General features: G+C 56.2%; 1 protein-coding gene across 4 annotated transcripts in view; it reads right to left on the reverse strand.

Annotated features, from left to right (window-relative positions):
- Positions 1 to 608: 608 nt before the first annotated feature.
- Positions 609 to 26692, reverse strand: part of LOC144309672 (aromatic-L-amino-acid decarboxylase) — a 74440-nt gene continuing 48356 nt past the window's right edge. For all 4 annotated transcript variants that reach the window (XM_077890760.1, XM_077890759.1, XM_077890762.1 and 1 more), the window contains exons 9-15: positions 22922 to 22989; positions 14914 to 14990; positions 10633 to 10652; positions 6572 to 6670; positions 4905 to 5006; positions 1648 to 1860; positions 609 to 994 (exon numbers count right to left, since the gene is read on the reverse strand). In XM_077890760.1, coding sequence (XP_077746886.1) covers positions 1660 to 1860; positions 4905 to 5006; positions 6572 to 6670; positions 10633 to 10652; positions 14914 to 14990; positions 22922 to 22989 — 567 coding nt within the window. In that variant the 3' untranslated portion in view covers positions 609 to 994; positions 1648 to 1659. The remainder of the gene's footprint in view (positions 995 to 1647; positions 1861 to 4904; positions 5007 to 6571; positions 6671 to 10632; positions 10653 to 14913; positions 14991 to 22921; positions 22990 to 26692) is intronic.

Here is a 26692-nt window from a genome sequence, read left to right on the forward strand (position 1 = left end):
GTCTTATCGGTATTTATGTTCACAAGAGCACTCCTGTGGTTTGTCAGTCCCAAGGCCAGAGGACAGATGAACCGATTACTGGTCCTGGGATGAGGAGACCAAGGCCCCAAAAGTTAGTCTTTCCATCACACCAGTAGAACTCAGTCCGTGGTTGTGTCCTGGTTCTGAGTTTATTTCTTCTAGAGTTGGCGTCATCTCTAAGTAAAACTCAACATCTAGGTGATGTTGCTAACCACCTAGAACAGTCCCTGACAGACACCAGGCACTCCACAAACACTTGTGGGCGCAGGGATTGACATTTTAAAGTATCCAAGGATGGGTGCACCTGGGTGGCTCTGGTTAAGTCTCTGCCTTCGGCTCAGGTCATGATCTCGGGGTCCTGGGATCGAGCCCCACGTCGGGCTCCCTGCTCAGCGAGGCGCCCGCGTCTCCCTCTCCCGCTCCCCCTACTTGTGCTCCCTCTCTTGCTCTCAGATGAATAAATAAAATAATCTTTAAAATATCCAAGGATGCCATATCTTGGCTGTTCTGAAAGGCTAAGTCCGCATCGCAACCACCCATTGGGCACAACCTAGAACAAAAGGATGCTCACCAGGCACAGTCACTGCTGCGCTTCAAATTGTTTATTAAGCATTGAGCCACATGAGAGAACAATGGAAAGACCACAGGTATAATCTCAAGTCCCACAGTCCTAGAATATCCTGGAAAATATTTCAGTAAACCTCTCCCACCGAGACATCGAGAGCATGATTTCTTAATCAACAAAAGTCACAAGTGAATAATGAATAAAAGCTACATGCACTGGGATTAAGTTTTCAGACAGCAAGTAATGTTTCTTCATTGGTAAGAGAGTGAGCACACATGAGCACAAGCTCCAGGAGAATGTCACAGGGAGAAGCGTGACGCCGCAGGCGGGCGTGGGTCCCCGGAGCCACAACGTTGACTGTCTTCTCGTTCCATGATGTCAGGTACGCTTCTTTTCAACGTTTGAGCTCTACGGCGGAAAAAAATACGCATGAACATATGGCTACACCCCCCCCCCCCCCCCCCGCCGCCACCAAGAAATGAAAGAATTGGTATTTTGGATGCGTCTCACTAGAATGGAGAGAGAGAACGTGCCCTTCCTCCTCCACCGAGTTGGATGGAACCGTGCCTCGTAGATGCATGTGAAGCGTCAGAGACGAGGTCGGTGGCCAAGCTGGCCTCCCTTGGACACATTTTATCAGCGTCAGCTGGATTCTGTGCCCCATGAAATGGGGAGAATTCCTTCTTTCCCTCAGAATTATGACCGCGTGCATTTGATCTGATAATCTCAGGTCATGATCCAGGGTCCTGGGATCGAGTCCTGCATCAGGCTCCCTACTCAATGGGTGGGGAGCGGCGGGGGGGGGGGTCTGCTTCTCCCTCTGCTGCTGCTAGTGCTCGTGCTTGCTCGCTCTCTCCCCCTCTCAAATAAATAAATAAAATCTTAAAAAAAAAAAAAAAAGAAAAAAGAAGACAAAGTAAAAACGTGTCTAAGTTCCTAAAAGATCATGACAGCATGTGGGTTCTACCTCCCTGGGTGGAAATCTCGGCCCAGGCAACCATGGAGGCAGCGCCGGGGGCAGATTGGGGGCAGAGACGAGGACAGGGCCGGGGACAGCGTACCTCAGTCGGGCTCTAGTCCCTGGGGGTGGCCAGGAGGCTGGTGGCCAGCTGAGCGACGTGCTTCCAGGCCAGCTGCACGTGGGCAGATTCCACGGTGCGGGCGCAGATGGCAAAGCGCAGCACGAACTTGTCTCTGAGGTGACAGGGAACCAGGTGGATTTTTTTGGCGCTGTTGATTCTTTCCAGGAGCTCCTCGTTCAGCCTGTTGGAACCCTGCAGAGACGGAGAGACGGTCCCAAGGACTCCGACCTCGACCGGCCTCCGAGGACGGCTGGCATCCGGCGACACTGCCGCACATCCACTAGACGACGGGCCGCCTTACCACTTGCCTTTCATTTCCCAGGGTGAGGAATTCAGCTAAGTGAGAGTTACGTGGCCGTGGGAGACCACAGCCCCGCCCTACGGGCTCTCCACGGTCCAATGACGGACCAAGGATGACCCTTCCCCGGGCCAGGCTTTGTAAGGAAAACAGAGCTCCCTAGGCACGTGATCTACAAGCTGATGCGCTTCAGTGACCGAACTGGGGCTCCAGAGGCAGCCGCTGCCAGGATCGCTCCCCAACAGAGAGAAGAGACAGGAAGCACAGCCAACCTTGAACCTGGGCAAGCCGCCCGTGAACTGTGGCACCGAGGGGCCATCGGCAACCCCCCGGGGACAAGGAGCAGCCCAGCGAGCCGGGGCGGGCACCCTGCGGGACACCGCTGCTCTCATGCACCTGCCTCCCCTGCCCCAGCGCTCTTCTGCTTCCAGGAGGTGCCTCCCCCCATCTCATCATCACACGTGAAGGAGGATGGGAGTGGGGCCTCACCTCCCTGCTCTGTGGCCCTCACGGGGCTCGTGCATTTGCCTTTTCGTTCTGTCTTGAGAGTCGAGAAGCAGGGAGAACAGAGGGCGAAGAATGGTCCGGTTCCGCTCAGGCGCACACTAGCCGACGCCGAGGCCACCCATGAACCCAGCAGACCCTCCCCACCGCCAGCTGCGGGCCTCCGTGGGGCACCTACGGGGCCCAGTGCAGGACCTGGGCCAGGTCTAGACACAGCCTGTCCTGCCCAAGGATGATGCTAGGGAAGGAACAACACGTGTGCTTTACCAGGAAGACCCAGGCCAGAGCAAACAGGAGTAAGGCGGACAGTGGAGACATCAAAAACACATTATTTAGGGAAAATGTGCCTGCCGTTTTCAAGTGGGTGAGGTGAGGTATGTCTTCTATTAAGTGGAGAAAGAAGCCAAGCAGAGAAAACAGTAGAAGAGAAGGGGAGGAGGAGGGAGGGGAAGACGGGGAGGGAGGGGGACCCCAGTGTGCATCTGAAGCCCCGGGGGGTGCAGAGGACAGAAGTCCCCCTGGAGCAGGACGGCACGGGAGATAGGGACGGCGGATGCACAGGGAAGCAGGAACACGGCCCGCGTGCTTCGATGTGCTTCCTTGAGAAGACACGGGGATCGGTGGCACGGAAGCCCCCTGGCCGCTGGGCACTCCGGAGCCGGGGGTGGGGGGGGGTGGCGGGCGGGGGTGGGACTCGCCGCACCGCACGGACAGAAGGGGTAGGGCAGGTCGGGGGCACGGAGGCTGGCGTGGGCGGGGAGGACGATGAGGGCCTCAGGTCGCGGTGGTGGCCGCACGACCCCACACTTATGCCGAGCCCCACACGGGTGCAGCTGACCCCCGCGGACCCCACAGGGACCACACGGATCGCTGTACACACGGGTTTCTTTCGATAAATCCGGCGCAGCTCAGCAAGCGTGTTTTCTCTTCCTAGTGATTTTCTTCCTAACGGTCTCCCTTCTGTGGCTCGCTTTGCTGTAGGAACGCGGCGAACACACGGAGCACACACGACCGGCGAGCCTCCGCCGTGCACGGGCGAGGCTTCTGGTCCGCAGTCTGGGGGCGAGTCCCACGCGGATGCCAGCTTCGCAGGGGTCAGCGCCCCTCGCCCCCCACCTGGGCTTTACATGGACGCAGTGTGCGGTGTGTGCGTGACTAAAGAGTGAAAGTCCTGCGCGAACACTGGCGAGTCAAAGCAAAATGAAACGTCTCTTCCCCGGCAAACGCATCGAAGCCCGCCGCCAACACCAGGGACAACTGAGCCGTGGCCCGTGCTCTGGGGACCCGGGGACCTGCCGCTGGGAGCCAGTGCTCCGAGGCCTCCCCCGTCTTCTGCACGTGGGTTCTCACCGCCGTGCACCTGCACGGAGCTCACGGCCCCCTCACCGAGCCCTGTGTCTCTGAAGAGTCCAGGCTTTCTTGTGCCTGCTTCTCTCTCTCTTTAAGGATTTTATGTATTCATGAGAGACACACAGAGGCAGAGACACGGGCAGAGGGAGAAGCAGGCTCCATGCAGGGAGCCCGACGTAGGATTTGATCCGGGGACCCCGGGGTCACGCCCTGAGCCAAAGGCAGGTACTGCACCGCTGAGCCCCCCAGGCGCCCCTCTCGTGCCTGGTCCTCCTTACCCCCTAGGAGCTCCAGGAATCAGTGACGGGGAGGATAGGGTCAGCGGGAGGCCACATTTGGATGACAGCACGTTGACCTGCAGCAGGCCTAGTCCTCCTCCCCTTGCTGACCTCCCGCATGGAAACATGGAGCCAGTGGAAAAGGCAGGTGGCAGCGCCCACAGCCAGCTCAGCTGCACAGGCCAGCGCCAGGCCCCCCTCCAGCCTCCCTCCCACAGGTAGATTGATAAGGGGCCTGTGTGCACAGCCTCTTTCGAGGACCTTCCAGAAACGTGGTCATGATCCCCAGCAGACACGGCTTGTGCCGTCCACCCTCTGGGCCAGCTCCCCCCCACCCCACGTGCACACACACACACACACACACACACACACTCATGAGTAGGGCAGCAGGACAACAGACCAGCATTTCTCAACCCCTGCACACACCCGGCCACCTGGAGGGGCCTGTGAAGACACTGGGGTCCGCGGGTCGGGGCTGGGGCCGGGGCCGGGGCCGGGGCTGGTCTGGGGGTGACCCCCCAGTTAGTGAGCCTGTGTACAGGTTACGGCTCAGAGCATCGCAGTGGCAGCCGTGTGGATGGAGAAACCGGGGAGCATTCTAGGACCAAAGGTCTGCACACGCAAGAAGTCTCAGCTCCGTGGAGGAGGGGCAGCAGGGCCTGGACCCAGGGACCCCAGGCGGCAAAATGCCTGGTGACTTCTGAGGTTCTGGGGAGCCAGCGTGCTGCTCTGAGCACCCAGGTGATGCATGATCCTCCCTCCCGGCCCGCCCATCAAAGGGAACGGGACTAAAGCCACAAACCTACCTTTAGCCGGAAACAGACCAGCCCCAGGGTGACTTCCGTGCAGATTTCAAAGCGGGGATCCTGTTGCACCAAATGCTCAAACTCGTGAGCCAGCCGGACGTGCTGCAAAGGGGAGAACTGCCGCCTGAGTTCCCCAGGGCCACGCAGCTCGGGACTCAGCCACCTAGAGACACTTCCTGGGCCGCGGCCGCAGCTCAGGGATGTGCTCCCAGCCATCTCCGCCGAGTGCTCGTCGCCCACACACGGGCTGCTCGCACTCAGGGCAGGACGACGCTTGCCACCCCGACGGGAGGACTGTGGGGTCTTCAGAAAAACCCCAACTAACATTTTCTTCTGTGCAGCGGACCCTTGAATCCCACCAAAACAACCCGTTAGCACTTTAGAACGAAGGTCGGGAAGAGGGACCCTCTTCCCTTGCACCCCTGCAGCCCTTGCACCCACAGAGAAGGACAGCACCTGTCACATTCGACACACGCCTTCATCTCACTGAATTCCCCACCTCACTTGGCTCTGCGGGGTTCACGGAGCCCCATAGGGGATTCAAATAGGATGTGAACTGAGAACAAGCCCGCGGGGCCTGCGCACCTGCTGCACACTCCGCACCTCTGGACCCCGGAGCGAGTGTGGCCGGGACCCAAACTGCCCTCAAGGGCCGCTCCGGGCAGAGGAATAGGTCTGGGGCCGCTAGAGGGCAGCAGAGACTGTGCTGGCAGGCGCCGCCCCCCCCCCCCCCCCCCCCGCCCCCCAGCAAGGGTCCAGAGGAGCCCCACCTGCTAAGGGACCGGCTTTGAGCATCCCCTCCCTCCCCGCGAGGCCGGGTGTGGAGTGTTTTCACAGGAAGCCTTGATCACACCCAGGGGGCCCTGAGCTTAAATCATCTGGCCAGTTAAAGCCCTTCTCCTCCTTCCCCAGAGCTGAATCCTCACTGTATTCGAGGACATGTTCTCCTGAACTCACGCGCGCAGTCCTGCCTCATCCCCCAGAGACCACGGGCGTCCCCGCTCCCACGAAGCCCAAGAACCTCTGTCCATCAAGATGGGGCTGGGGCTGAGGATGGATGCTGGCATGGGAGGGAAGCGCTGGGACCCAGCAGCCTGCTGCAGCCAGCTAAAGGGGGGTCTTGGCGGGGGGGCAGCATATACTCTGGCCTCAGTTTCCTCAATTGTTAAAAAAGAAAAAAAAAAAGCAGGGTGGTGGGTCCTGAAGTGGTTCTCCCTCTGTAGGCTTGTCACGGAGGCCTGGTTCGCTCAGCCAAACAGGTCGCCGGGACCCACCTGGAAGGTCCAAGACCACGAGCGTGCCGCTGCTCAGGGGCGCACCGGGCACCCCGGGGCTAGGAGCTAGCCATCCCCAGCCACCTGGAGACCCTCCCAGGCTGGCAGTGCTTGGAGCAGAGCGTACTGGGTTCTCCCCACCGCTCCACCACTGTTGCCTGGACCTGCCACGGGCAGACGTGGCGACAGGACGGGCTGTCGGGGGTGTTGGCTCCGCAGCCTCCGGGGACCTGACGGCTCTGGTCCCCACGGGCCTGTGCAGGTCTGTCATCCTGCACCGACTGCCCACCCTCAGGAGTCCGAGCTAGCTGGCCGAGACAGACACCGTCCTTCATTTCTAAGCTCCTACGGAAGTCCCCATGTGACCCCCAGAAGTGATGAACGCACAGTCACCTTGCGGATGTAGGCCTGCAGCCCCTTGACTCCGTACATCCTAAAAACAAACCACATCTTCAAGGAGCGGAATCTCCGGCCCAGGGGCAGCTGCCAGTGCTGGAAGAGAACAGAACACTCTGTGTCAGGGAGCAACGTACCGAGAGCTGCTCTCCTCCGGCTCACCGGGCACCTCTTGCCCTTGGAGGAGCAAACCCCCTGGAGGTCCCCTGGCCCGTCCCCTGCCGCCCGTGCCGATGCAAAGCCGACCGTGCGGTGAGCAGCGCCTGCAGCTGGAGCCTCTCTGTGCAAAGCTCCGAGACAAGGGAGGACGGACAGGTTGCTCCTGGGGAGGCACGGTGTCCCCTGAGCAGATGCCGGTGGGGCTCACCGACCGGCGGGGGCAGCGGAGTGGGGCCGGTTGCTCCGTCCGTCCGTCTGTCCACGGGAAGGAGGAAGGACCAAGCCGACACCCACACCTTCCACCCCGCAGGCTCCCTGGGACGTCTTGGCACCCTTTCCTAGAGCAAGAGTGACTCTCCCTGCCCTGCTCGCAGTGACCTGCAAGACGGTCACTAGAAAACACAACCGCAGGGTGCCGGGGGCGGGGGGGTCCGTCCATGAAGCGTCTGCCTTCGGCTCAGGTCATGAGCTCAGGGTTCTGGGATCGAATCCCGCATTGGCTCCCTGCTCAACGAGGATCTGCTTCTCCCTCTGCTTCTCCCCTTGCTTGTGCGTGTGTGCTCTCTCTCTTTCTCTCTCAAATAAATAAAATCATAAAAAAAGAGAAAAGAAAAGCCCAACATGTTGGTCTTCAAATAGTCTCTCTTTAGCTTGTCCCGTTTGTCAGCTGGCTGGCACTCTACCGGCTGTGGGGGCCTCCATGGTGGCAAAGGTGCTGAAGCCAGCAAGAAGGGACACAGAGGGGAGGAAGGACAAGGGGGCATCTGGCATGAGAAAGCGAGGGCACTTCTCTGTGACTCCCAAGAGCCCCGTCCTGGACTTGCAAAGATGCCCAGGGCAACGCAGTCTCCCTTCCCGCTCCCTGGACCTCCCTGCAGGGCACAGCTCGCAGACGGGGCTGGCGAGTGCAGGGCCACGGCGGGAGGGGGTTAGGCCTGGACCCTCCCGCAGGGCACGGGGGGCACGGCTCCCCCGTAGCCCGGGGCAGGCAGGTGTCAAGCCCTGCGCTGGTCGCACCCACGGCCGAGCCACTTTCTGAACTTGGGGCTCCCAGCAAGGATTTCACGGGAGGCTCTCGAGTGGGAGAGAGAAGTGGGGGCCCGATATTGACACTCAGGCATCTGACATGGTGTCGCTCGGGGTCCCCCAGGCGCTGGGCCTGGTGGGGTCACAGGTCATACCACTGTCTTCTTAGCGCTGTGAGAAGAGGCCAGGGGGACGGACACGTTCGGTGCCACGGTGTCCCCTGCAGACACACGGCCGGCCTACCCAGCACTGTGTCTGCAGGCTGCTGGGGGGTCGTCAGTAAAAACGGAACCAACACGCCTTTTCGGAAAATCGGAAGGAAGATCCTTCACCGTCCCCGCTAACTGACCAGTAGGCGGTAAAGCCATCGTCTCCTGCCTTTGTTGCGCGCCGATGCTGCGTTCTAGAACCTTTCGTCACCAAGCTGACAGCTGCGCATCCCAGTGAGGTCTACGTCTAACATGGGGATGCACAGCAGGGCGAAGCTAACCTCTCCGTCCTGGAGTAGCAGGTGCTCACAGGTGAATCGAGCGCTCATTCGCACGTGGCCCTAAAGTGCTGTCATGACCTGAGCCCAGGACGGGATGGAGGTAGGTGCCCCCGGAGCAGAAATGCCCCGTGCACTCAGCTCCCCGTGCACACAGCCCGGATGCACAGAGGGGACGGGACTCCGGGTCCTTGCTCTTCCAACCCCCGCCCCTCGCCCACCCCATGCCGCTCGGTGGAATATTCCGACCACTGTGCTGATACAGCAGGAGGAAGGTCCGTTCCACCGTCCTGCACGGGCCGCCTGGAAGGATCTCGCACACAGAAGCCCGCTCCAGGTTTCTGGGACACAGCGGAGCCATTTCTGGGTGCTTTCCCTCCACAACTGAAAAATTCTAAACCCTGTCTTCGGCACGTCCTGTACACCGTCCCGCTCGCGAGAAGCCACCAACGAGGACCGGGAGGCGCACTTCCCTCACCAAAGGGCCTTGGGAGGCTCGGAGTGAGAGCTTCTGACTTAAGTCCTTGGTTCTCTTTTAACCGTGTTCCACAGATTCCTTGACTTCGCTGACCCTGTGTCTCCGCGTCTGTGAAACGGGGATCAGGGTCCCCACTTTGCCCAGGACCACGTGCATCGTTGGCAAACGACACCACGTTTCCACCGCTGGCCTGCCGCCACGGGCAGACGCAGTATGAACCGCCTTCGCCGACGTGTTCCCAGCTCCCTCCTCAAGGTGCTGACGCTGCCCTCAGGCCCCGTGCCTCCTGCCAGCGCAGTACTCACCCCTCGAACCCCCCACTTCCCCAACTAGCCTGGGAGACGCCCAGAATCCCAGTGTCTCCTCCGCAGCCCCAGGGCGGTGGCCACCTCAGGCTGGGCTCCCAATGTCCTTGAACAAAATGATGATGATGTCAATCATATTCTTTTTTCTTGGTCTGCTGAGCCTGGCCCCGGGGCATTTGCCCAGAATTCACTCTAAAGGAAGAGCCTGGGTGCCGGGGCATTTGCCTGGAATTTGCTCTAAAGGAAGAAGCCATGAGAGAGTTCGAGAGGCGTCTATAAGCGCATCGAAAAGGAAAGATGTCCCTACATCGGAGCTAAGACAGCAGTAAAACTGCCAGAAAATACAGTCTGGGTCCCCGTAGGGCTGTGGCATGGGGAGAGGGTCAGGGGAGGCCGGGAACACTTGTGCCTTTGATGAGGGAACCAAGGAACAGCACTCATAGGTCAAGACTGGTGCTCCAGGCCCTTTGCATGGCCAGGGCCCAGCACAGGCTCCCACTGACCTGTGTGGTCTTTCCTGGTGGGACGCCCTGCGTTTGCCCCATGGGACCTCTCCTACTTCATGGAGATGGTATTCCAAGGGCTAACTTATGGGCATCAGCTCTTCGAAAATTCTCTACTCCAAAACAATTTTCCCCATCCTTCTAACTTGATCCTCCATAAATTTCACTGTTTATTCATTAATCGTGAAATATCTGCTAAGGATACACTAGGTGCCGTCCCCTGGCATTGCTGGGAAGGGGCAGCGAAGCGCACAACGATCCAGGAGGACCTCCCAGGCCAGGTGGATGTGGGTGAGGCTGGCTGCCGCAGCGCTGCACACCTGCCTGGATACGGGTCTTTGAAGAACAGCGGGTGGACCAACCTAAGACTGTCCACACGTGACACGCAGCTCACAAGCCGCCGGCGCTGAGGCCTCGTTATCATAAAGCATTAGATGTGGCATAAGGAGACGCTGAAGTCCAGGGGACGGGCTGAGGAGTTGGGACACGGGGACGTTTCCCTTGGGCCGGAAAGGGCCATCAGAGAGGAGCAACACATTTGAGGTCTGTCTCAGAACGGCCGCCCACGGCACTGTGCGGAACGGCCATCCTGGCCCGTGTGGCCACCTGGGCCCCGTGCCCCTCAGGAGCCTGGGGGTCCGGGAAGGAGTGGGGGGCCTCACTCACCTCTGAGCAGCTGCCAGCGCCACACACGGCCCCCGGCTGAGAACGGGGCCTGCTGTCGGAGCACCCCTGAGGTCTCTGGCCCTGCTCCCTAGGGCCCTGCAGGCGCCGGCCCCAGGCACACAGCAGCTTCGCACAGCACGGGGCCACGGGTCCAAGCGCAGCACCCACCCCGACAGGAACCTGGGCGCAGAACTTCCTGCCTCCGTCCCAAAGGGCGGGCAAGATGACTCCCCCCTGACCCGACACCCAGAGTCGCTGGGCTCAGCAGAGCTGTCCGCGGCCTGGCTTGCTTAGCTACCTAGGACCTAGGTAGACGCGGTCCTCCAGGGCGTCCCTGACCCCGAGAGGCATGGAGCCCACGACAGCTCCCAGCGCTGCCTTCACACCTGTGGTTACCTGAGACCTGGACTCAGCGAGCGAGATCTCCCACTTACCCTGTAGTCGGTGATGAGCCCTGCAAAAGAGAAAGGAACAAACAAAAAGAAGCCATTAGACACATTGGTCAATTGCATGCCTAATCCTCCTCATTTTCAAGATCAATTTCTTGTTTTGTTTTAAAAAAAAAAATTATTTATTTAATCATGAGAGACACAGAGAGAGAGAGAGGCAGAGACAGAGGCAGAGGGAGAAGCAGGCTCCATGCAGGGAGCCCGAGGTGGGACTCCATCCTGGGTCTCCAGGATCATGCCCTGGGCTGAAGGCGGTGCTAAATCGCTGAGCCACCCAGGGATCCCCAAGATCGATTTCTTGTGCCCCCCCCCCCATTATCTCCTCCGTGAGACCATGGAGGGCAGGGGCTGGGTGTTCTCCTTGGCACTTCCCAAGGTCACGGATCCACGGGGTTTTCCAGTACAAAGTGGAAATGCTGGTCGACGAGGGGCTTTCTATGCTTCCACAAGCACAACATCTGAGCTCTCTTCTCTTGCCCACTAGTAACTTGGCGTTCAGCTCCTGAAGACCTCATCGTGCACTCATTCGTGCGTGGGAAGGTGAACTGGTGACATACAGAGTGATTAGACCATAAGACAAGCACCCGGCTGTGGAGGGGCGTCTGTGTCTGCATCCCTGGATCTCAGCCCAGAGCCCGGCACGGGGCAGACGCTGGTGAGCAACCACTGGAGCCAAGTCATCACCCTGGATTCAGATGGCTTCGCTGTGGTCACAGAAAAGGCGGGTTTGCGTTCGGTCTCCCCTTGCACCTAACGCAGCCGAGCCAAGGATTTTGGTGGACAGAAACTCTCACCAGTGGGAGTCGCCCCGGGGTGACCTCAGGCAAGCAGTCGCCTGGGAATTGGGAACATGCGCGGCAGTCCTGTTTTGAACATCTGATCCTCCAGTGTAGGTCCAGACGGGACACGCTGCGGCGCACTGGTGTCCCCGCTTCTGCAGCAGGAGCAACGGTAGCCTGGCCGCAGCAAGCCCAGGCTGCAGGCAGCTGGGACAAGCGCCACCCAGCACCCCCACCCCCACCCCCACCCCCGCCAAGACTGCTCTTCAGTGATTCTACAGATGGGTCTACATTCCACGTATAAGGAAACCTAAAGTTGTTGCTTATCACCGGCTCTTTGACTCTCCTCTGGAGACAACAGGTGTTCTCCCAATTAGGTCGTAAAATGGTGGCGATGGGAAAACGTGGGGGGCCATCCTGCAAGGCTCCGCCTCCTGGTTTTATGAGGGACCCTGAGACCGAAGCCCGGAGTCGCACAGCCCTTGGCAACTCCCAGCCCCTGCCCTCTGCACCGTATGAAACACACTGTGAAGCAGATGTCCCCAGCAGGGTCACCGGCAGTGACCCAACAGCGAGGCACGCACGCCAGCAGAAATGAAAGAGCCGCGGCCCAAAGTATGCGTGGCATGTAATGAGTACCCGGCAAGGGTCTGCTCGGAACCCAGATGACGTCGTGCATGAAGGCGCATGAAGGACCCTCCTTTGTTCACATCACACGCAGAGTGCAGAACCGAGGCAGGGACGTGCTGGCACGGCAGCCGCTCCCACGATGCTGCCCAAAGGCTGCCGCCGGTCACCATCCCCCGAGTCCAGCAGTGTTCCAGCAGCAGCACGACCGGATCCGAGGCTCCGGGGGGGACAGAGAGACAACAGGCAGGAAACCAGTGGGTGAGACGGCTGCGTGGCCAGACTCACGTGCCATGAAGGGTATCGGCTCCAGCGGAGAGATCTGGGAAGACCTCACGGAGGGGGAGGCTTTCGCCCTGGACCCAGTGTCGGAGGCATCCTAAGGACACCCACGCAGGAATACCCGCTGCTGCGGCCTCGCGAGCTGAGTGCACGGCATAAGGGGCCACAGGGCAGTTCCTTTTTTTAAAATTAATTAATTAATTAATTGATTAATTTAATTTTAATTTTAATTTTTTTTCCACAGGGCAATTCTGACAGGCTTTTTAAATAGTTAATAAGGAGGCTTTTATTATCACATAGAAAGGTTTAAAAAAAAAACAAATCCTTGGGGACACCTGGGGGGGCTCAGCGGTTGAGCATCTGCCTTCAGCCCAGGGCGTGACCCCGGGGTCCTGGGATCGAGTCCCACATCAGGCTTCTTCTTGCAGGGAGCCTGCTTCTCCCTCTGCCTGTGTCTCTCATGAATAAATAACATCTTAAAAAAAAAACACACAAACAAACCCTGTAAAACATAGTTTTCATTTCAAGGAGCACAAGGCTTAGTGGCGGCACCAGGGCTAAATCCGTGCAGATAAATATGCCCTTACATCCATTGGCCATAAAAGCTGAAAGTTGATTTTTGGTGATCTACTTGTTAAACACAAAATGGGCCCCTGTTTTCGTGGACTTCTAGAAGTTTGTGGTCTTTTATTGTTTTAGGGGAAAAATACAAATCACTAATATTTCTCATCTCTAACAGCCATAGCAAATATTTCAATAGGAAACAGCTTTTCTATAAAAGCAGTGTAAAATACATTTTTGTGTGCCTTGAGCCGTAAGCCGTCCTCAGATGGCCCTCACTTAAATTCATTCCAAGAATCACTTCAAGGTTTAAGAGGCAACGCTTTGCTTTCTGTCACGACTGCAAAGATTTTTATTATCCAAACATGAAATACATTTTTTTTTGTAACATAAGAGCTTGGCAGTTGGCTCAGAATTTCACATTGTTTCCTGCCAATTCTGTTTTTAAAAACTAGACCTTATTTTTTAGGGCAGCTTTAGGTCCTGAGAAAATCTGAGCAAGCGTAGCTGGGGGGGGGGGGGGGGTGTCTGTGAACACCCACCGGGATGAGCATCTGCACCACACCTGAGAACAACGCTTAAATAGTTCTGAGTTCGTTTTCAAAACCTTAAAAATATAGAGGGAATTCAGAAATAATTACACTTTCTGGCTGTAAGTACTATTCATGTTTGGAAATGTTCATTTCGTGCTTTTCAAAAGAAAAAAAAATCTTTTGTATTGCTGGGATCATTCTTCGAAATATCCAATTCTTATTTCTTTGGTAAGAATCCCAGAATATCAACCCAGGTGGTGGAGTCAGTGAAGCATCTGCCTTCAGCTCAGGTCACGATCCCGGGGTCCTGGGATCGAGCCCCACGTTGGGCTCCCAGCTCAGCGGGGCGTCTGCTTCTCCCTCTCCCTCTGCTGCTCCCCCTGCTTATGCTCTCTTTCTCTCTCTCAAATAAACAAATAAAATCTTTAAGAAAAAAAAAATTCACAGAAATGTCCATGTCTCCCCCCTCCGCGCCCCCCCGAGCCTGGCCTGTACTAACTTATGATCGGGCGTGTGGCTGTGGCCTAGGGCAGTAGCCACAGGAAATGGGCTATTTGGCATCTTCTAAGAAGTGCTGCAGCATCTCCGTGTGCCAGGGAGCATCGTGCTCCTCACCAGGACTTGCGCACCTGGCCACGTCCCCTCTCCACCCCGGTCATCGAGAAGCTCACAGCCAGAGCGCAGGCCTGGGGACGGCTTGGGTCCCACCGCAGGTGCAGGCACAGAAGGCAGGTCTACAAACCCAACGGGGGAGATGCTGATCCTGCCCCGTGTCATCGGGGCTTCCTTGGCTCCCCTAACCCCCAGCCCCACTCCACGTCCCCCGGAGGTGTTGGTACAAGCGGATGCAGCTCTCGGGGAGACAGTGGGGCAGTCATACTTTTATTTTTTTTATTTTTATTTTTTATATAAATTTATTTTTTATTGGTGTTCAATTTGCCAACATACAGAATAACACCCAGTGCTCATCTCGTCAAGTGTCCCCCTCAGGGCCCATCACCCAGTCACCCCCACCCCCCGCCCTCCTCCCCTTCCACCACCCCTAGTTCGTTTCCCAGAGTCAGGAGTCTTCATGCTCTGTCTCCCTTTCTGATATTTCCCACTCATTTTTCTCCTTTCCCCTTTATTCCCTTTCACTATTTTTTATATTCCCCAAATGAATGAGACCATATAATGTTTGTCCTTCTCCGATTGGCAGTCATACTTTTAAAGGTCCTACACAGGAGGTGTCCACACCCGTGTTGAAAGCTGTGTGGTGCCCTCCGGCCCCCGGGGCCCCCTCCCAGCCCCTGCACTGAGCATCGAGGCAGACTGGGGCCCCATCAGCACCCCACCCCTGCCTCTACCCCCATCCCCGCCCCAGAGAAGTGGTTCCCAGGGGTTGGTCCGTGTGGACGCCAACTTTCCCCTCTGGCTTCTGGCAGAAATGCAGCTCCAAGGAACACAAAACCAGAACATCGCAGAAAGCAAGGACGCCAGTGTACCTGAGTCCTGATGGTTGTGCTTTAGGTAGAGAGGGTCCAGTTTAAAGGCTCCTATCAGGTCCGTCCTCTTTTTCACCCTGGTTTGAGAGAACAAATGGTGGGGTTTAGCGAGGAAGCCCGGTGGAAGGGCCCCCGTGACTTCCCTCCTGGTCCTTCTTCCAGCTGGCTCAGCGCGGACACACCTGCTCTGGCACCTGGACCCTGCTCTGTCAGCGTGTCTGTCAACTGAGCGCCCGCCACCCCCAGCCCCGCCACAGCACAGCGCTCATCTCCAGGACTCCGAGCACTCCAGGGGGCCGTCTAATGAAAAATAAATATTTGCTTTTCATCCCTGGTTCCTGGCACAGGGCAACTGAAACCCTTGGAATCTCTGGAGGAATAAGAATGGCTCTTGTAGGCCAATGAGGTGACAGGTGGCTGGGGCCCCCTGGGAGCTTCAGGATGGGGGCTGGTTGCCAGGAAAACCAAGTAGAGTTGAGGGTGGGACTCTGAGCCCTACAGCTTCAATCTCTGGGGAACCAGTGGGGAGAGGGAAGGACTGAGATTGAGTTAATGCCCGATGGCCAATGAGCCAATCCATCATACCTGTGTTGTGAAGGACAGTGATGCTCAACACATCAATGTGCTGGGACGGAGTCGTGCCTGGAGGACAGGGGAGCTCTGTGCCCTCCACCCACACCCCTTACCTTGTCCTACCCATCTCTTCCTCATTTGTTTCCTTTATAATAAATAAATCGGTAAATGGGCTGCCTGGGTGGTGTAGTCTGTTAAGCATCTGACTCTTGGTTTCAGCGCAGGCTACAACCTCAGGGTCCAGGGACGGAGCCCCGCATCAGGCTCCACACTCAGCACAGAGTCTGCTTCAGATTCTCTCCCTTTCTCTCTGCCCCTCCCACTCGTGCTCTTTCTTTCTCTCTCAAATAAATAAACAAACCTTAAAAGAATTAAAAATAAGTCGGTAAGTAAGACAGGTGCCTTCCTGAGTGCAAGGAGCTATTCTGGCAAATTAGCAAATCTGAAGGTGTAGGGCGTTCGTGGAACCCCCAGCTTCACAGCAAATTTGACAGAAGTCGGGTACCCTTGGACACACGACGTGTAACTGCCCTGTGGGAAAGAGCCCGACTACCTGTGGGGTCTGTGCTAACTCCAGGTGGAATCCCTCTCTGGGACACCCAGGTGGTTTCTGAAGAGCTGGTGACCTGGTGTCAGGAGAGGAAACCCAGCAGGTGAGCACTTATGCCCTCTGAGGTCCAGGCCTGGCCCCGGCACTGATGAGCATCATGAGTGTGTGTGGGACGAGCAGGAGCTACAGGTGAGAAGGTGGCCCTCCTGCGAGCCGCCCTCAGACTCCGCAGGCAATGATGGTCCCGGAGAACTCAGGTCACAACTCACACTTGAGCCGGGATTCGAGGCCTGAGCTCTATGATAATCACCTCTCCGCCTCATTTGGCCAGCAGGGACAGCACCTCCAAGCAATTTTATGGCAAATAGACTATCCTAGGGGCAAACTGGAGAAGAAATGTCAGCCTGACGGTAGCTGAGGCTTGAAAGCAAATATCACGTGAGTGAGTCTCAGAAAGACTGAGCCAGGGCGCGTGATTTAGCACGGCAGGAAGCGGCTCACCGGCGAGGAGGCAGGAGCCAGGGGTCAGACTTACTGAGGAAAGGTGATGCAAGTGTTATTTCTACAAAGGGCTAAAGGGAAGACCCTGTCAGGGAGCAGTCCTGAGGGGTCTGCATGCCTTGAGCCTGTGCAGCAAGTCGCGTCACACCTGACCTCGTGCCTGCGTGGGCCGGAGTGGCGGGGCTCCACCGGAGTGCTCTGTGCTCAAGCCTCGGGGAGGACAGCAAGACGGAGGGGGGTACAAGCACTTCTGGCTCACGGTAGGACTCTGTCCCTCACAAACCAAGGTCACGCCCCCCTTCCCGCTGAGGCCAGCGAGGACCTGGGAGCGTTGGTCTCTGGAATCAGAACATTCGCACGGTGCTGGAGCCCACGCAGCAGAGAGCGGAAGAACGCGGCCGCCTCGCCGCTGATGAGCCGGACCAGCACACGCTCCAGACGCTTTCCTGAGCAACGGTCTTGTGCTGTACCGAAGTCTACACCGTCCTTAACTCAACCTGCAGGACTGTGTGGGGCCCACAGGATGAGGGCTCGTGCTGCATCCCGGGGCCAGCAACAGAGAAAAGCATCCAAGATGCGAAAGGGCACCAGAACCAAAGTGCAAGGAACCCACACCGAGACTCAGAAAACTGAGCACTGGTTGCTTATGATGCAGGTTCCAGTATCAAGTCTTATCACAAGTGGGGTGATGGACAATCTCCCCGAGGCACTGAACTTCGAAAGGAATCCAGTTTAACAGAAGTGTGCCAACGCTTTAAAAACTCCTTTGATTAAAAAAAAAAAAAAAAAAAAAAAAAGACTCCTTTGATAAAATTTAATTTTATGGGGCCCCTGGGTGGCTCCGTGGATGAGCGTCTGCCTTTGGCTCAGGGCATGACCCCGGCGTCCTGGGATTGAGTCCTGCACGGGCTCCCTGCGTGGAGCCTGCGTCTCCCTCTGCCTGGGTCTCTGCCTCTCTCTCTGTATCTCTCTATCTCTCTGTCTCTGTCTCTCTCTCTCTCTCTCTCTCTGTGTCTCTTGGGAATAAAAACGATCTTTTAAAAAATTTTTAATTTTATTTGGAAAAAGACATCAAGCCTCTTTTTATTTTTTTATTTTTTTTTTAAGCCTCTTTTTAAAGGGGCTTTTTCAAACACGCCCTTGGCGTATGTGGAATGTGAGGCTTTCTGTGGAGAAAATTTGATGTTAAACAGACACTGAGGTCTGAGCAGAGTGGCTCACATTTACATACAAAAGATTCAAAATACCCAATGAGCAATAAAAAAACTTATGAACGGAATAATGAAATCATTACAAAACGTGTTTACTATGCCTATAACGACTGCAAGTTTTCGAAACTCCAATTATCTTGTCCATTTCAATATTTAGAGAAAATAACCAATATGTTTACTATAAATTACAGACTAACCATTGGTAAAATTTCATTACACAAAAGAGAGGCTCATTTGATTTTAAGGAATACAAAACAGCTAGTGAGAGCTACAACAAAAAAAAAGAAAGAAAGAAAAAAAGAAAGAAAGAAAAGAAAAGAAAAGAAGAGAAAAGAGAAAAAAGAAGAAAAGAAAAGAAAAGAAAAGAAAAGAAAAGAAAAGAAAAGAAAAGAAAAGAAAGAAAAGAAAAGAAAAAAGGAAAGAAAAGGTATCTTCCTTGCTGTATTAGGAAACATTTAAATACATCTGTAAAAAACAATTCAGAATTTAGGATTATTTGATTGTTTTCGACTCTTGGGGATCTAAAGGGATGCCCGGAATTTCTGATGTCTGGTTTTTACAAGTGTCTTACTCTACTGTGTTGACACCTTGTTCCACCACGATAACCTCCTCCAATAGCAAAACATGTGTATTTGAGTCCATGGATATTCAGGACGATGCAAAGGAGCCTCGAAGTAGATTCTCAGCCTGCATTCGCCGCACTCTGCCTGGCACCATACTGCCAGGCATCCCCCTCTTATGCTGCGTAACATGCAGGGCTTCCCGCCACGAGAGAGCGAGCAAGTGCCCAGTGGACTCACAGCTCAGGTGGGCAGACGGGGTCGGGGGGAGCCTGCAGCCCCTAACCTCCGCCCTGGCCTGCGCGCTGCCCAAGCCTGGGCTAGAATCCAGCACTGTTTTCAAAGTCAGAGAGAAAGTGGGACTAACTGGCAGCTTGAACAAAAGCGGGAACACCATGGAGCTTGATTTTGCCTCATTCCCACCCAAAACCAGCTCCCATTTCCCCTGTATCCATCCAGAACAATGGTAACATGGTCCACGCTCTTCCTCGCGTTTAGGTGTGTTTGTAAACTGTGTGCCGACTTTCATGCATGTTCTCTTGAGATTCTTGTATCCCGTGAGATTCCTGATTCTCTGGTTCTTTTTAGTCAGTGTTAGGGTTTTTTTGTTTTGCTTTGTTTTGTGTTTTGGAGAAAGAGAGAGAGTGAGAGCTCGATTCAGGGTGAGGGCAGAGGGAGGGAGAGACGGAGAATCTTCAGCAGGCTCCCCGCTCAGCACGGAGCCCGACGCAGGGCTCGATCCCATAACCCTGAGATCACGACCTGAGCCGAAATCACGAGTCAGATGCTGAACCAACTGAGCCGCCTAGGCCCCCTACTCTGTGTGAGTTTCTAAAACTTCATTGCGTTGCCATTACCCATTTATGGCTCTGGCCTGGAGAGCTGTGTGCCCATGAGCAGACCCCGTTGCCTCATCCCTAAAACAGGGATGACAGTTCCTACCCCTGCCTTGCGGTCGTACGACGATCACCCTTGAAGCGTGCACGCTCCCGGGGCTGGCGCCCACCTGGGCACAGAGCCAGGTGGCCTCAGGACTGAGAGTGGAAGTCAGCGGGGCTGTGCCAGGCCAGCAGGCGGGTCTGCTCAGCCTCGCAACTGTCGCCTACACAAACGGTGCTGCGTGAGCTCTCATTAACTAGTGAGACATTAAAAAGCTGCACATATCTGTAAAAACGCCAGTTTTAAACGTGGACAGCTGATTTAAAACAAATCTAAACCCACGTGGACCACTGGATTGACCTCCAGTGGCTTCCACTGTTGTGCACACGTCTGTCTCAGGGTCTTTGTATGGATGGTCTCCCCACCTGCACCCCAGCCAGGTTCCTGGACTCTTGCTCTATGACCTTGCATGGCCCTTCGTCAAATGCCATGTCACCCAGTGGGCCTTCCGTGACCTCTCTGCCTGCAACAATCAGGCAGTGAATGAATGGGGGGGCATGGAGGCATCTGCCCCACATGTTCCCCCCACCGTCCAGCTCCCGGGCACCTCCAAGCTTCTCACCTGAACCTCTGCCCTCTCTCTTCCTGAGCCTTCCCCCGCCGGGCCTCAACCGACATCGGTCTATACGTGATGTTATTTAGTTTCTCATTTTACTTGGGGTCTATTCCCTTTACTGGAAACTGTCCCAAGGCTGAGACTCTCCGAACTCGGACACTGTTCCGCCAGCGCCTCGGCTGTGCAGCTGCCCATGGGGTTCAGACAGCCGTGGGAGGAGCCTTCTGGAAGCAGGGTGATGCTAAGTGTCGTCGCTGCCAAGACAAGAGAGCGACCAACCAACTGGCGGGGGGGTGTTGGGGTAGAATGAGATCGGAATAAAACCTGGGGGATCCCTGGGTGGCTCAACGGTTTGGTGCCTGCCTTTGGCCCAGGGCATGATCCTGGAGTCCCGGGATCGAGTCCCACATCAGGATCCTTGCATGGAGCCTGCTTCTCCCTCTGCCTGAATCTCTGCCTCTGTGTGTGTGTGTGTGTGTGTGTGTGTGTCTCATAAATAAATGAATAAAATCTTTTTAAAAATTAAAAAAAAAAAGAAAGAATAAAACCTGAGTTTGACAAGAATCGAATAGGCCAGCCAGAAAGTAGGTGGCACAATTAAGTTTGTAGGGTTGATAATAAGCTGACCCGGCTTAAATCCCTAAATGTCAGGCCAATGGTTTTATCTAGTCCTTTGCTGTCAGCGTTGTCATGCACTGAGCTGTGTCCCCCTCCCCAAAATCCGTATGCCGGAGCCCTAACCCCCAGGACCTCAGGATGTGACCGTCTGTGGACACGGGGTCTTTAAAGAGGCAACATAAGTGAAAACGAGGTCGTATGCCCGGGCGCTAAGCCAGTGTGACCAGCGTGTGGCCAGTGTCCTTACACGAAGATGACACACGCTCAGAAGAAAGGCCAAGTGAGGACACAGGAGGGACACCACGGCGGTCTGTCTGCACACCCGGCAGAGGCGTCCGCAGAAACCAGTGCTGTCCGCACCTTGGCCTCTCGTGTCCAGCCTCCAGAATCATGAGGATATAAGGCTCCGGAGTTTAAGCCACGGGGCGTGCGGCACTTTGTCGCAGCCGCCCGAGCGCAGTGCCTGACACAGCAGACAGCGGCCGTCTATGCTGAAAGGCAAATCCTCCAACATCAGAGTCTGGCAACAAGTCCTCCGTGTTTGTGAAGTCACAGGGTGAACCCCGGGGCTTGGGGGAGGACGGATTTCCCCACATGCGCGAAATCACCCGAAAATCCAGGACAAGCACTCTGTCCGGGACACAGAAAGCGCCATCTCTGTGCTCAGAATGTGACGCAGGCGGGCGGCTGCTCCAGCACTGACTCCTCATCTCCCCTGCCCCCCAGTAACCGAGTGCCCTGCTCTGAAGCAGCTCACGCTGGGGGCTGCCCTGACACGTGACACTGACTTTCATTCAGCAGGCGTCAAGCCTCACCTCTGCCCCCGCCCCGTGACGTGACCTCAGCCCTGCGTCTCTCCCGCACGTCCCTTCCACTTTGCCAGGTTTCCCTGGGCGGGCTGCTGCCCGAGCTGAACGCGGGGTCCTGCTGGCAGCCCCGGTCCCACCGCGCCCGGCGAAGGGCTCCGTCCCTTCTCAGCCCTGCCACGGACAGAGCCGTCCTCCCCCATCCCTAACATGCCCTGGCTTTTCGGGCCCAAGGCCAGGACGCCATATTTCTGTATCCATCCTTAGTATGTCTCAACGTTACATCACAGACCATGACCCCGAATGCTTGCCCCTGAGATCGGGACCTGAGCTGAGATCAGAGTCAGACCCTTAACCGACTGAGCCACCCGGGTGCCCCTAAACATCTACATCTGATATTATGATTTTGCCCAGGTAACGAGTGAAATGTCCGGGTGCGCCACGGGCCCTCTGTCCAGACCACGGGGCAGCCCTCCCAGGCCCTGCCAGCTGGCACTGAGGCCACCACCCCTCCCAAAATGAAGCAGGCAGCCCCCCCCCCCCCGGCCCCAGCCGTGCACCAGCGCCGTTCCAGGGACCCACAATCTGACCAAACACACCAGCAGGATAGAATTACACTTCAGTCCCAATGAAAGCCGGAAAAAAAAGGGGGGGGGGACTTCTAACACACCGTGTGAGCCACTCCTCGCGTGCTCCACTTTAAATAAAATAGGTGAACGCAGCCGCAAGAATAGACAAGGATACTGACCTCCGTACAGGCCATACTTGCACGGATCCCTGCTAGTATTTCGGATGAAGCTGCATCTGGAATGCCCACACCCGAAGGGGCTTTGAAATCACCTACCAAAGTCTGGGTCGGAGGCTGACAGAAAAGAATTGATTTGGACCGAGTTTTTAGTAAAGCGCTGAAGATGTGATTTTTTTTTTTTTTTTGAAGATATGATTTTTACCGAAGGAGCATCCATCTGGGCACTCAGGAAATCGGGAGAACAGACTGGTTGGGGCGGGTACGGACTCCGTCCTTCACCTCTCGGGTGTGAGAAACCATTCATTCACTCACACGCCCAAGTCTGCACAAAATTCATGCAAAGCCCCCAAGTGTTAAGGTCAATTAACCTCCTTCCTCCCGCAATGAACGCACAGATCCGGTTCCCACCGTTCCCACACTGCTCCCAAAGATCCCTCTTCCTTCAAACATGGTCTGCGTGGTGGGGGGTCATCCGCATACGTTCCTGAATTGTTTCTCTTGCTCTGAATATAACCTACGTGATGGTGGCTCTGCTGTTAAGAATTTTCAGGGAACTGTGTGGGAAACAGGACTACTCTTATTTTTCCTTAGCAAATGCTTTCGAGCCCTTGGGCTTAGAGTCATGAAACATCAAAGAATAAAAACGCAGAAGCCACCGGATTAGAAACACGCCCTGAAATTTCCTTGCGTCCTCTTTGTTCAAGCTGGTGAGATGGAGCAACCGAGTTCTCGCGCCCATACGCTGCTGTACTGTGTTCTGGTCCACAGTTTCCTACGGGGCAAGACTTAGCACGAATCCCCGCTTCGGGAGGCAGGGAGGCAGCAGGCAGAGGACGACGCGCCCCGCAGTGACGGTGTCCGCCCCGCCAGGCTTCCTCCCCGCGAACCCCCCCTTGTGAAGTGCAGTGGGCGCAGGGCTGGACGTCTAGCCGGTGGGGAGACTCACCACATGGCAGAGCAGTCAAAGTTCACCAGCAGCCATTTGTGGGGATTGAAGTTAAACGAATCTGCAAACTGCCGAGGAACAGGGACAACAAAGAGAAGACATCTCAGTTACGAACGTCTCGCCGTAAACAAGACCCCCTACACGACGAAGGGCAATCTGTTTTCTCGGGAGTAAGACCGCGCCGAGGGACGGGAGCTGAGGCCATGGGGCACGGGGGCAGGAGCAGCTGGGGAGGCCCAGGCTCCGGACCTCGCTGGGTCTCTCTGTACTCATGGCCTTTTTTGTTTGTTTTTAAAAAATCTATTTATTTATTCACGAGACACACACACACACAGAGAGGCAGAGACACAGGCAGAGGGAGATGCAGGCTCCATGCGGGGAGCCCGACATGGGACTCGATCCCAGGACCCAAGGGTCATGCCCTGAGCCGAAGGCAGGTGCCCAACTGTGGAGCCCCCCGGGTGCCCCTCTATTCATTTTCAAGTGGGAACAATGCATCACAGCTCAGGAACGCACAGCGCTGATGAGAGGTGGTTCGGGGCCGAAGCACAAAGCAAGAAGGACAGTTTAACAGTCAGCACACCCGAGGTTTGACCCCAGCTCAACAGCCTCCTGCACTGTTTGCAAATTTGCATAGACCCGACTGGGAATGTTTGCTTTCTGGAGAAATGGTGGCATCCCAGGCCCGAACCCCTCCACCCAGCCCCTGCCACGGAGCACGCTCCCCACTTCCAAGGCTGGGCCGTGGCTGCTGCTGGTCTGTGGGTGTACAGATCTGCAGGTGGGAGCCGGCCAGCTGGGTGGGTGGTGGTGGTCCTAGGGGCCACGGTGACGGCTACTGATGCTCAGGAGCTTGCGGTGAAGTCGGAAGATCCGGCCAGAGGGCAATCGCTCGGGTGCAATGTGAAAACAAGCATCACGTAGCCATGACTAGGCAGGCTTGCTGCTTGGAGGAGGAGGACGGGGACTCGCCCAGTCGGGCCAGAAGTGCCTGCAGAGGGCACCCCACAGAACTGGGCAAGGCACGAGCCCCCCACCTCCCCCGGGGCATGAAGGCCTCCAGCCTGCTCGCAGTCCTAGGGATCGCAGTGTACCCAGGACAGGTCAGGACATAAGCTTTGTTGGAAGAGCCCCCGATTTGGCCTTAGCGCTCCTACTGTCCGGCCATGTGCCCTCGGTGGGATGAGTCCAGGGCAGATGAAGGAGCTGCCGGCGTAGGCAGTGTCGATGTGCAGCCACATGTCCTCCTTGTTACCTGAAATCCAGAGGAGTCCAGGAGAACGTATACATGAGGGACTAGACTGAGCTAATCTAGAACTTTCCTGTTAACACCGCCCTTTATTTCTGTGTTCATCCTAATTCAGTGTAGGGCTTTCACGTTTGAAGCAGGCGGATATGAGGACCTTGCATAATTCAAAACATGGGGAACCCGAATATGCAATCCTAGGGCGACGCCAAGGGAGGATGAGGAGAGCTGCTGTCCTGCGAGTCCCAGCAGCAACAGGGACACGGCTCACATCTGGGGGACTCTCCTGCCCTGGAGCCACACGAGTCCCTACTCAAAATAACTGGGACAATTCACCGCGCTCCCTTCTCTCGTAACATGGGATGTTATCGATATTTTATGTCGTACACTTTCAAATTTGCACAGTCTGGACTCATGTACAATGTATGTACCTTTCAAACCACTAGACCCTTTGGAATAATCACACGGGAATTCCTGTGTACCCTGGAGGAAATTGTAGCGACCAGGCCTACGGGACCCTTTCTGCCTGCACCTTCCCCCAAGTTCACGTGCTAGCGAAGTTCTCAGCATACACACATCATCGTAAGCGACAGGAGGCTGGAAACATCACTCCTAACCTACAGCCATCGGGATCACCCCGATTTTTATTTAATTGGTTGGCTTCTTTATTACCACTGATGCAACAAGCAATGACTCTTCCCACATACCTAAACATTTTCTTCTTTCTTTTTAAAGACAATATCCACACTCATTGCACACCTATCAGCAACGGGCTCCCATCTTTCTGGAAGACAGCGCGTAGCAACTGCAAGCAACAGGCTTTAGCTCGTCGATTTTAGGGGCTGCCCTATTTCCAAGCAGAAAATAAGATTTCAACAACCAAGACCGGCCAAGGAGGGCACTCGGCATCTCCACGGAGCTCTCCCGAGGGGTGCGCTCTTATATTCTTCAAAACGCGTGCCCAGGTTGGTCCCCCGGCTGCTGAGCAGGACCCGGGTCCAGCTGGAGGCCCAGGGGGGCAGCCAGGGGTGGGCGCCCCGCCACCAGGGAGACATCTGCTCGGCCGACTGCAGCCTCGCGCGTCAGCCCGCTCCGGGGGAGCAGATTCATTTCCTTCCAGGTTTCGATAAGAGCAGTTTTGAGAAGGAGACGGGAAATGACAACGAGTTTCATTTGTTGATAAAAGGAGACAAAATGTGAAAGAAGAGCCTTGTTTGCCGAGAATTTTATTAGTTCCCTCCCAGCGGGGCTGGTCTGTTTAATCGCCTTTCATTACCCAACTGCTGTGTGCTCTTCCTGCCGCCAGAGAGAAGGGTTCTTATCTCCGGGCTGGGGACACAGCAGGATATTGCAACCCCGTTATCTGACCAGTTGGGCAGCAAGGCTCTCGCTGGGCGAGGAACAATGCAGGAGCCGGGGAAATGACTCACATCGGCTATGAGATCCTGTCTGCTGTTGATAGGATCTTGCTCCAGGGCCTGGCGCTGCGGTGGCCTGACAGTTAGCTGCCCCTTAGGAAAGCCGAAACCCCCAGGTCCTGGGATTGTGGGGAGGAGCGGGGTGGTGGGAGAAGACTGTGCAACCCCTAACCTGACACTGGGGACAGGCCACACGCACCCCCGGCGAAGGCTTTGCCCTCCATCCCCGGGGTCCGGGGGCGGCCCCTCCTGCTCACATGCCCCATCTCTGTAAAACGAGTCATTTGTATGGTGTGGAGGTTTCGCCCTCGAGACACCAACGGGCCCAGCTCCCGGCAGCAAGCTGCAGAGTGCGGGTGTTAGCACGCTTACCGGAACCTCTCACACGCCACAGCCCCCCTCCCTGACATTCACGGGGGCCTCGGAAGCCCCACTCGCCACCCCCTCCCCAGCACTAAGCCGAGGGCTGGGCGTGTGCGCAGGGATCCACAAGCAATTACCATGTGAGTAGTGAATAAATGCACGGATGGGGTGGAGAGACGGAGCGGAGTGCTGCTTCACTTATCAGCAACCAGCGGACATCCTTCGCTAGGACAGGAATATTTGCATCTGCACCTGACGCCGCGTCTCTGGTATTACAGCGTCACGAGCATCCGAACGAGCAATAAGTAAATCGACGGGCAGCATGACACGAGAGCGGGGGGACGCCCGGCCTCGTGGGTGGGATCCTTCTATCGCCCTTCAGCGCGGCGGCAGGGACAGTCCCTGAACCCCCCGCCCCGCCAGATGCTGCTTTCAATTCAATTAACTCCTGCAACCCGCAGCCCCCGCTCGGAGGAGATGTCATTACTAAAGCCACTCTGTGAGGTGTACAGATGACACCGGCCCGCCCGCAGGGGCACGGCTCGTCCCCGGGGAAAGCTGGCGTTCACACAGTCCTCTACTGCCAGTGGCCGCACCTCGAACCCCTGCACCGCGTGTGGCCCGGGGTCCCACGAAAGCCTTTTGCCTCCGAGCATAGAGTCAAGGCCGTGGCTCCTCTGCTCACGATCTCCCTCCCCTGGGCTCACTGCTAAGTCTATGTCTCTGGACCCTGTATCGTGTCTG

This window comes from Canis aureus, unplaced genomic scaffold, assembly GCF_053574225.1.
Source record: "Canis aureus isolate CA01 unplaced genomic scaffold, VMU_Caureus_v.1.0 ptg000152l_RagTag, whole genome shotgun sequence".
Classification (NCBI taxonomy): Eukaryota; Metazoa; Chordata; class Mammalia; order Carnivora; family Canidae; genus Canis; species Canis aureus.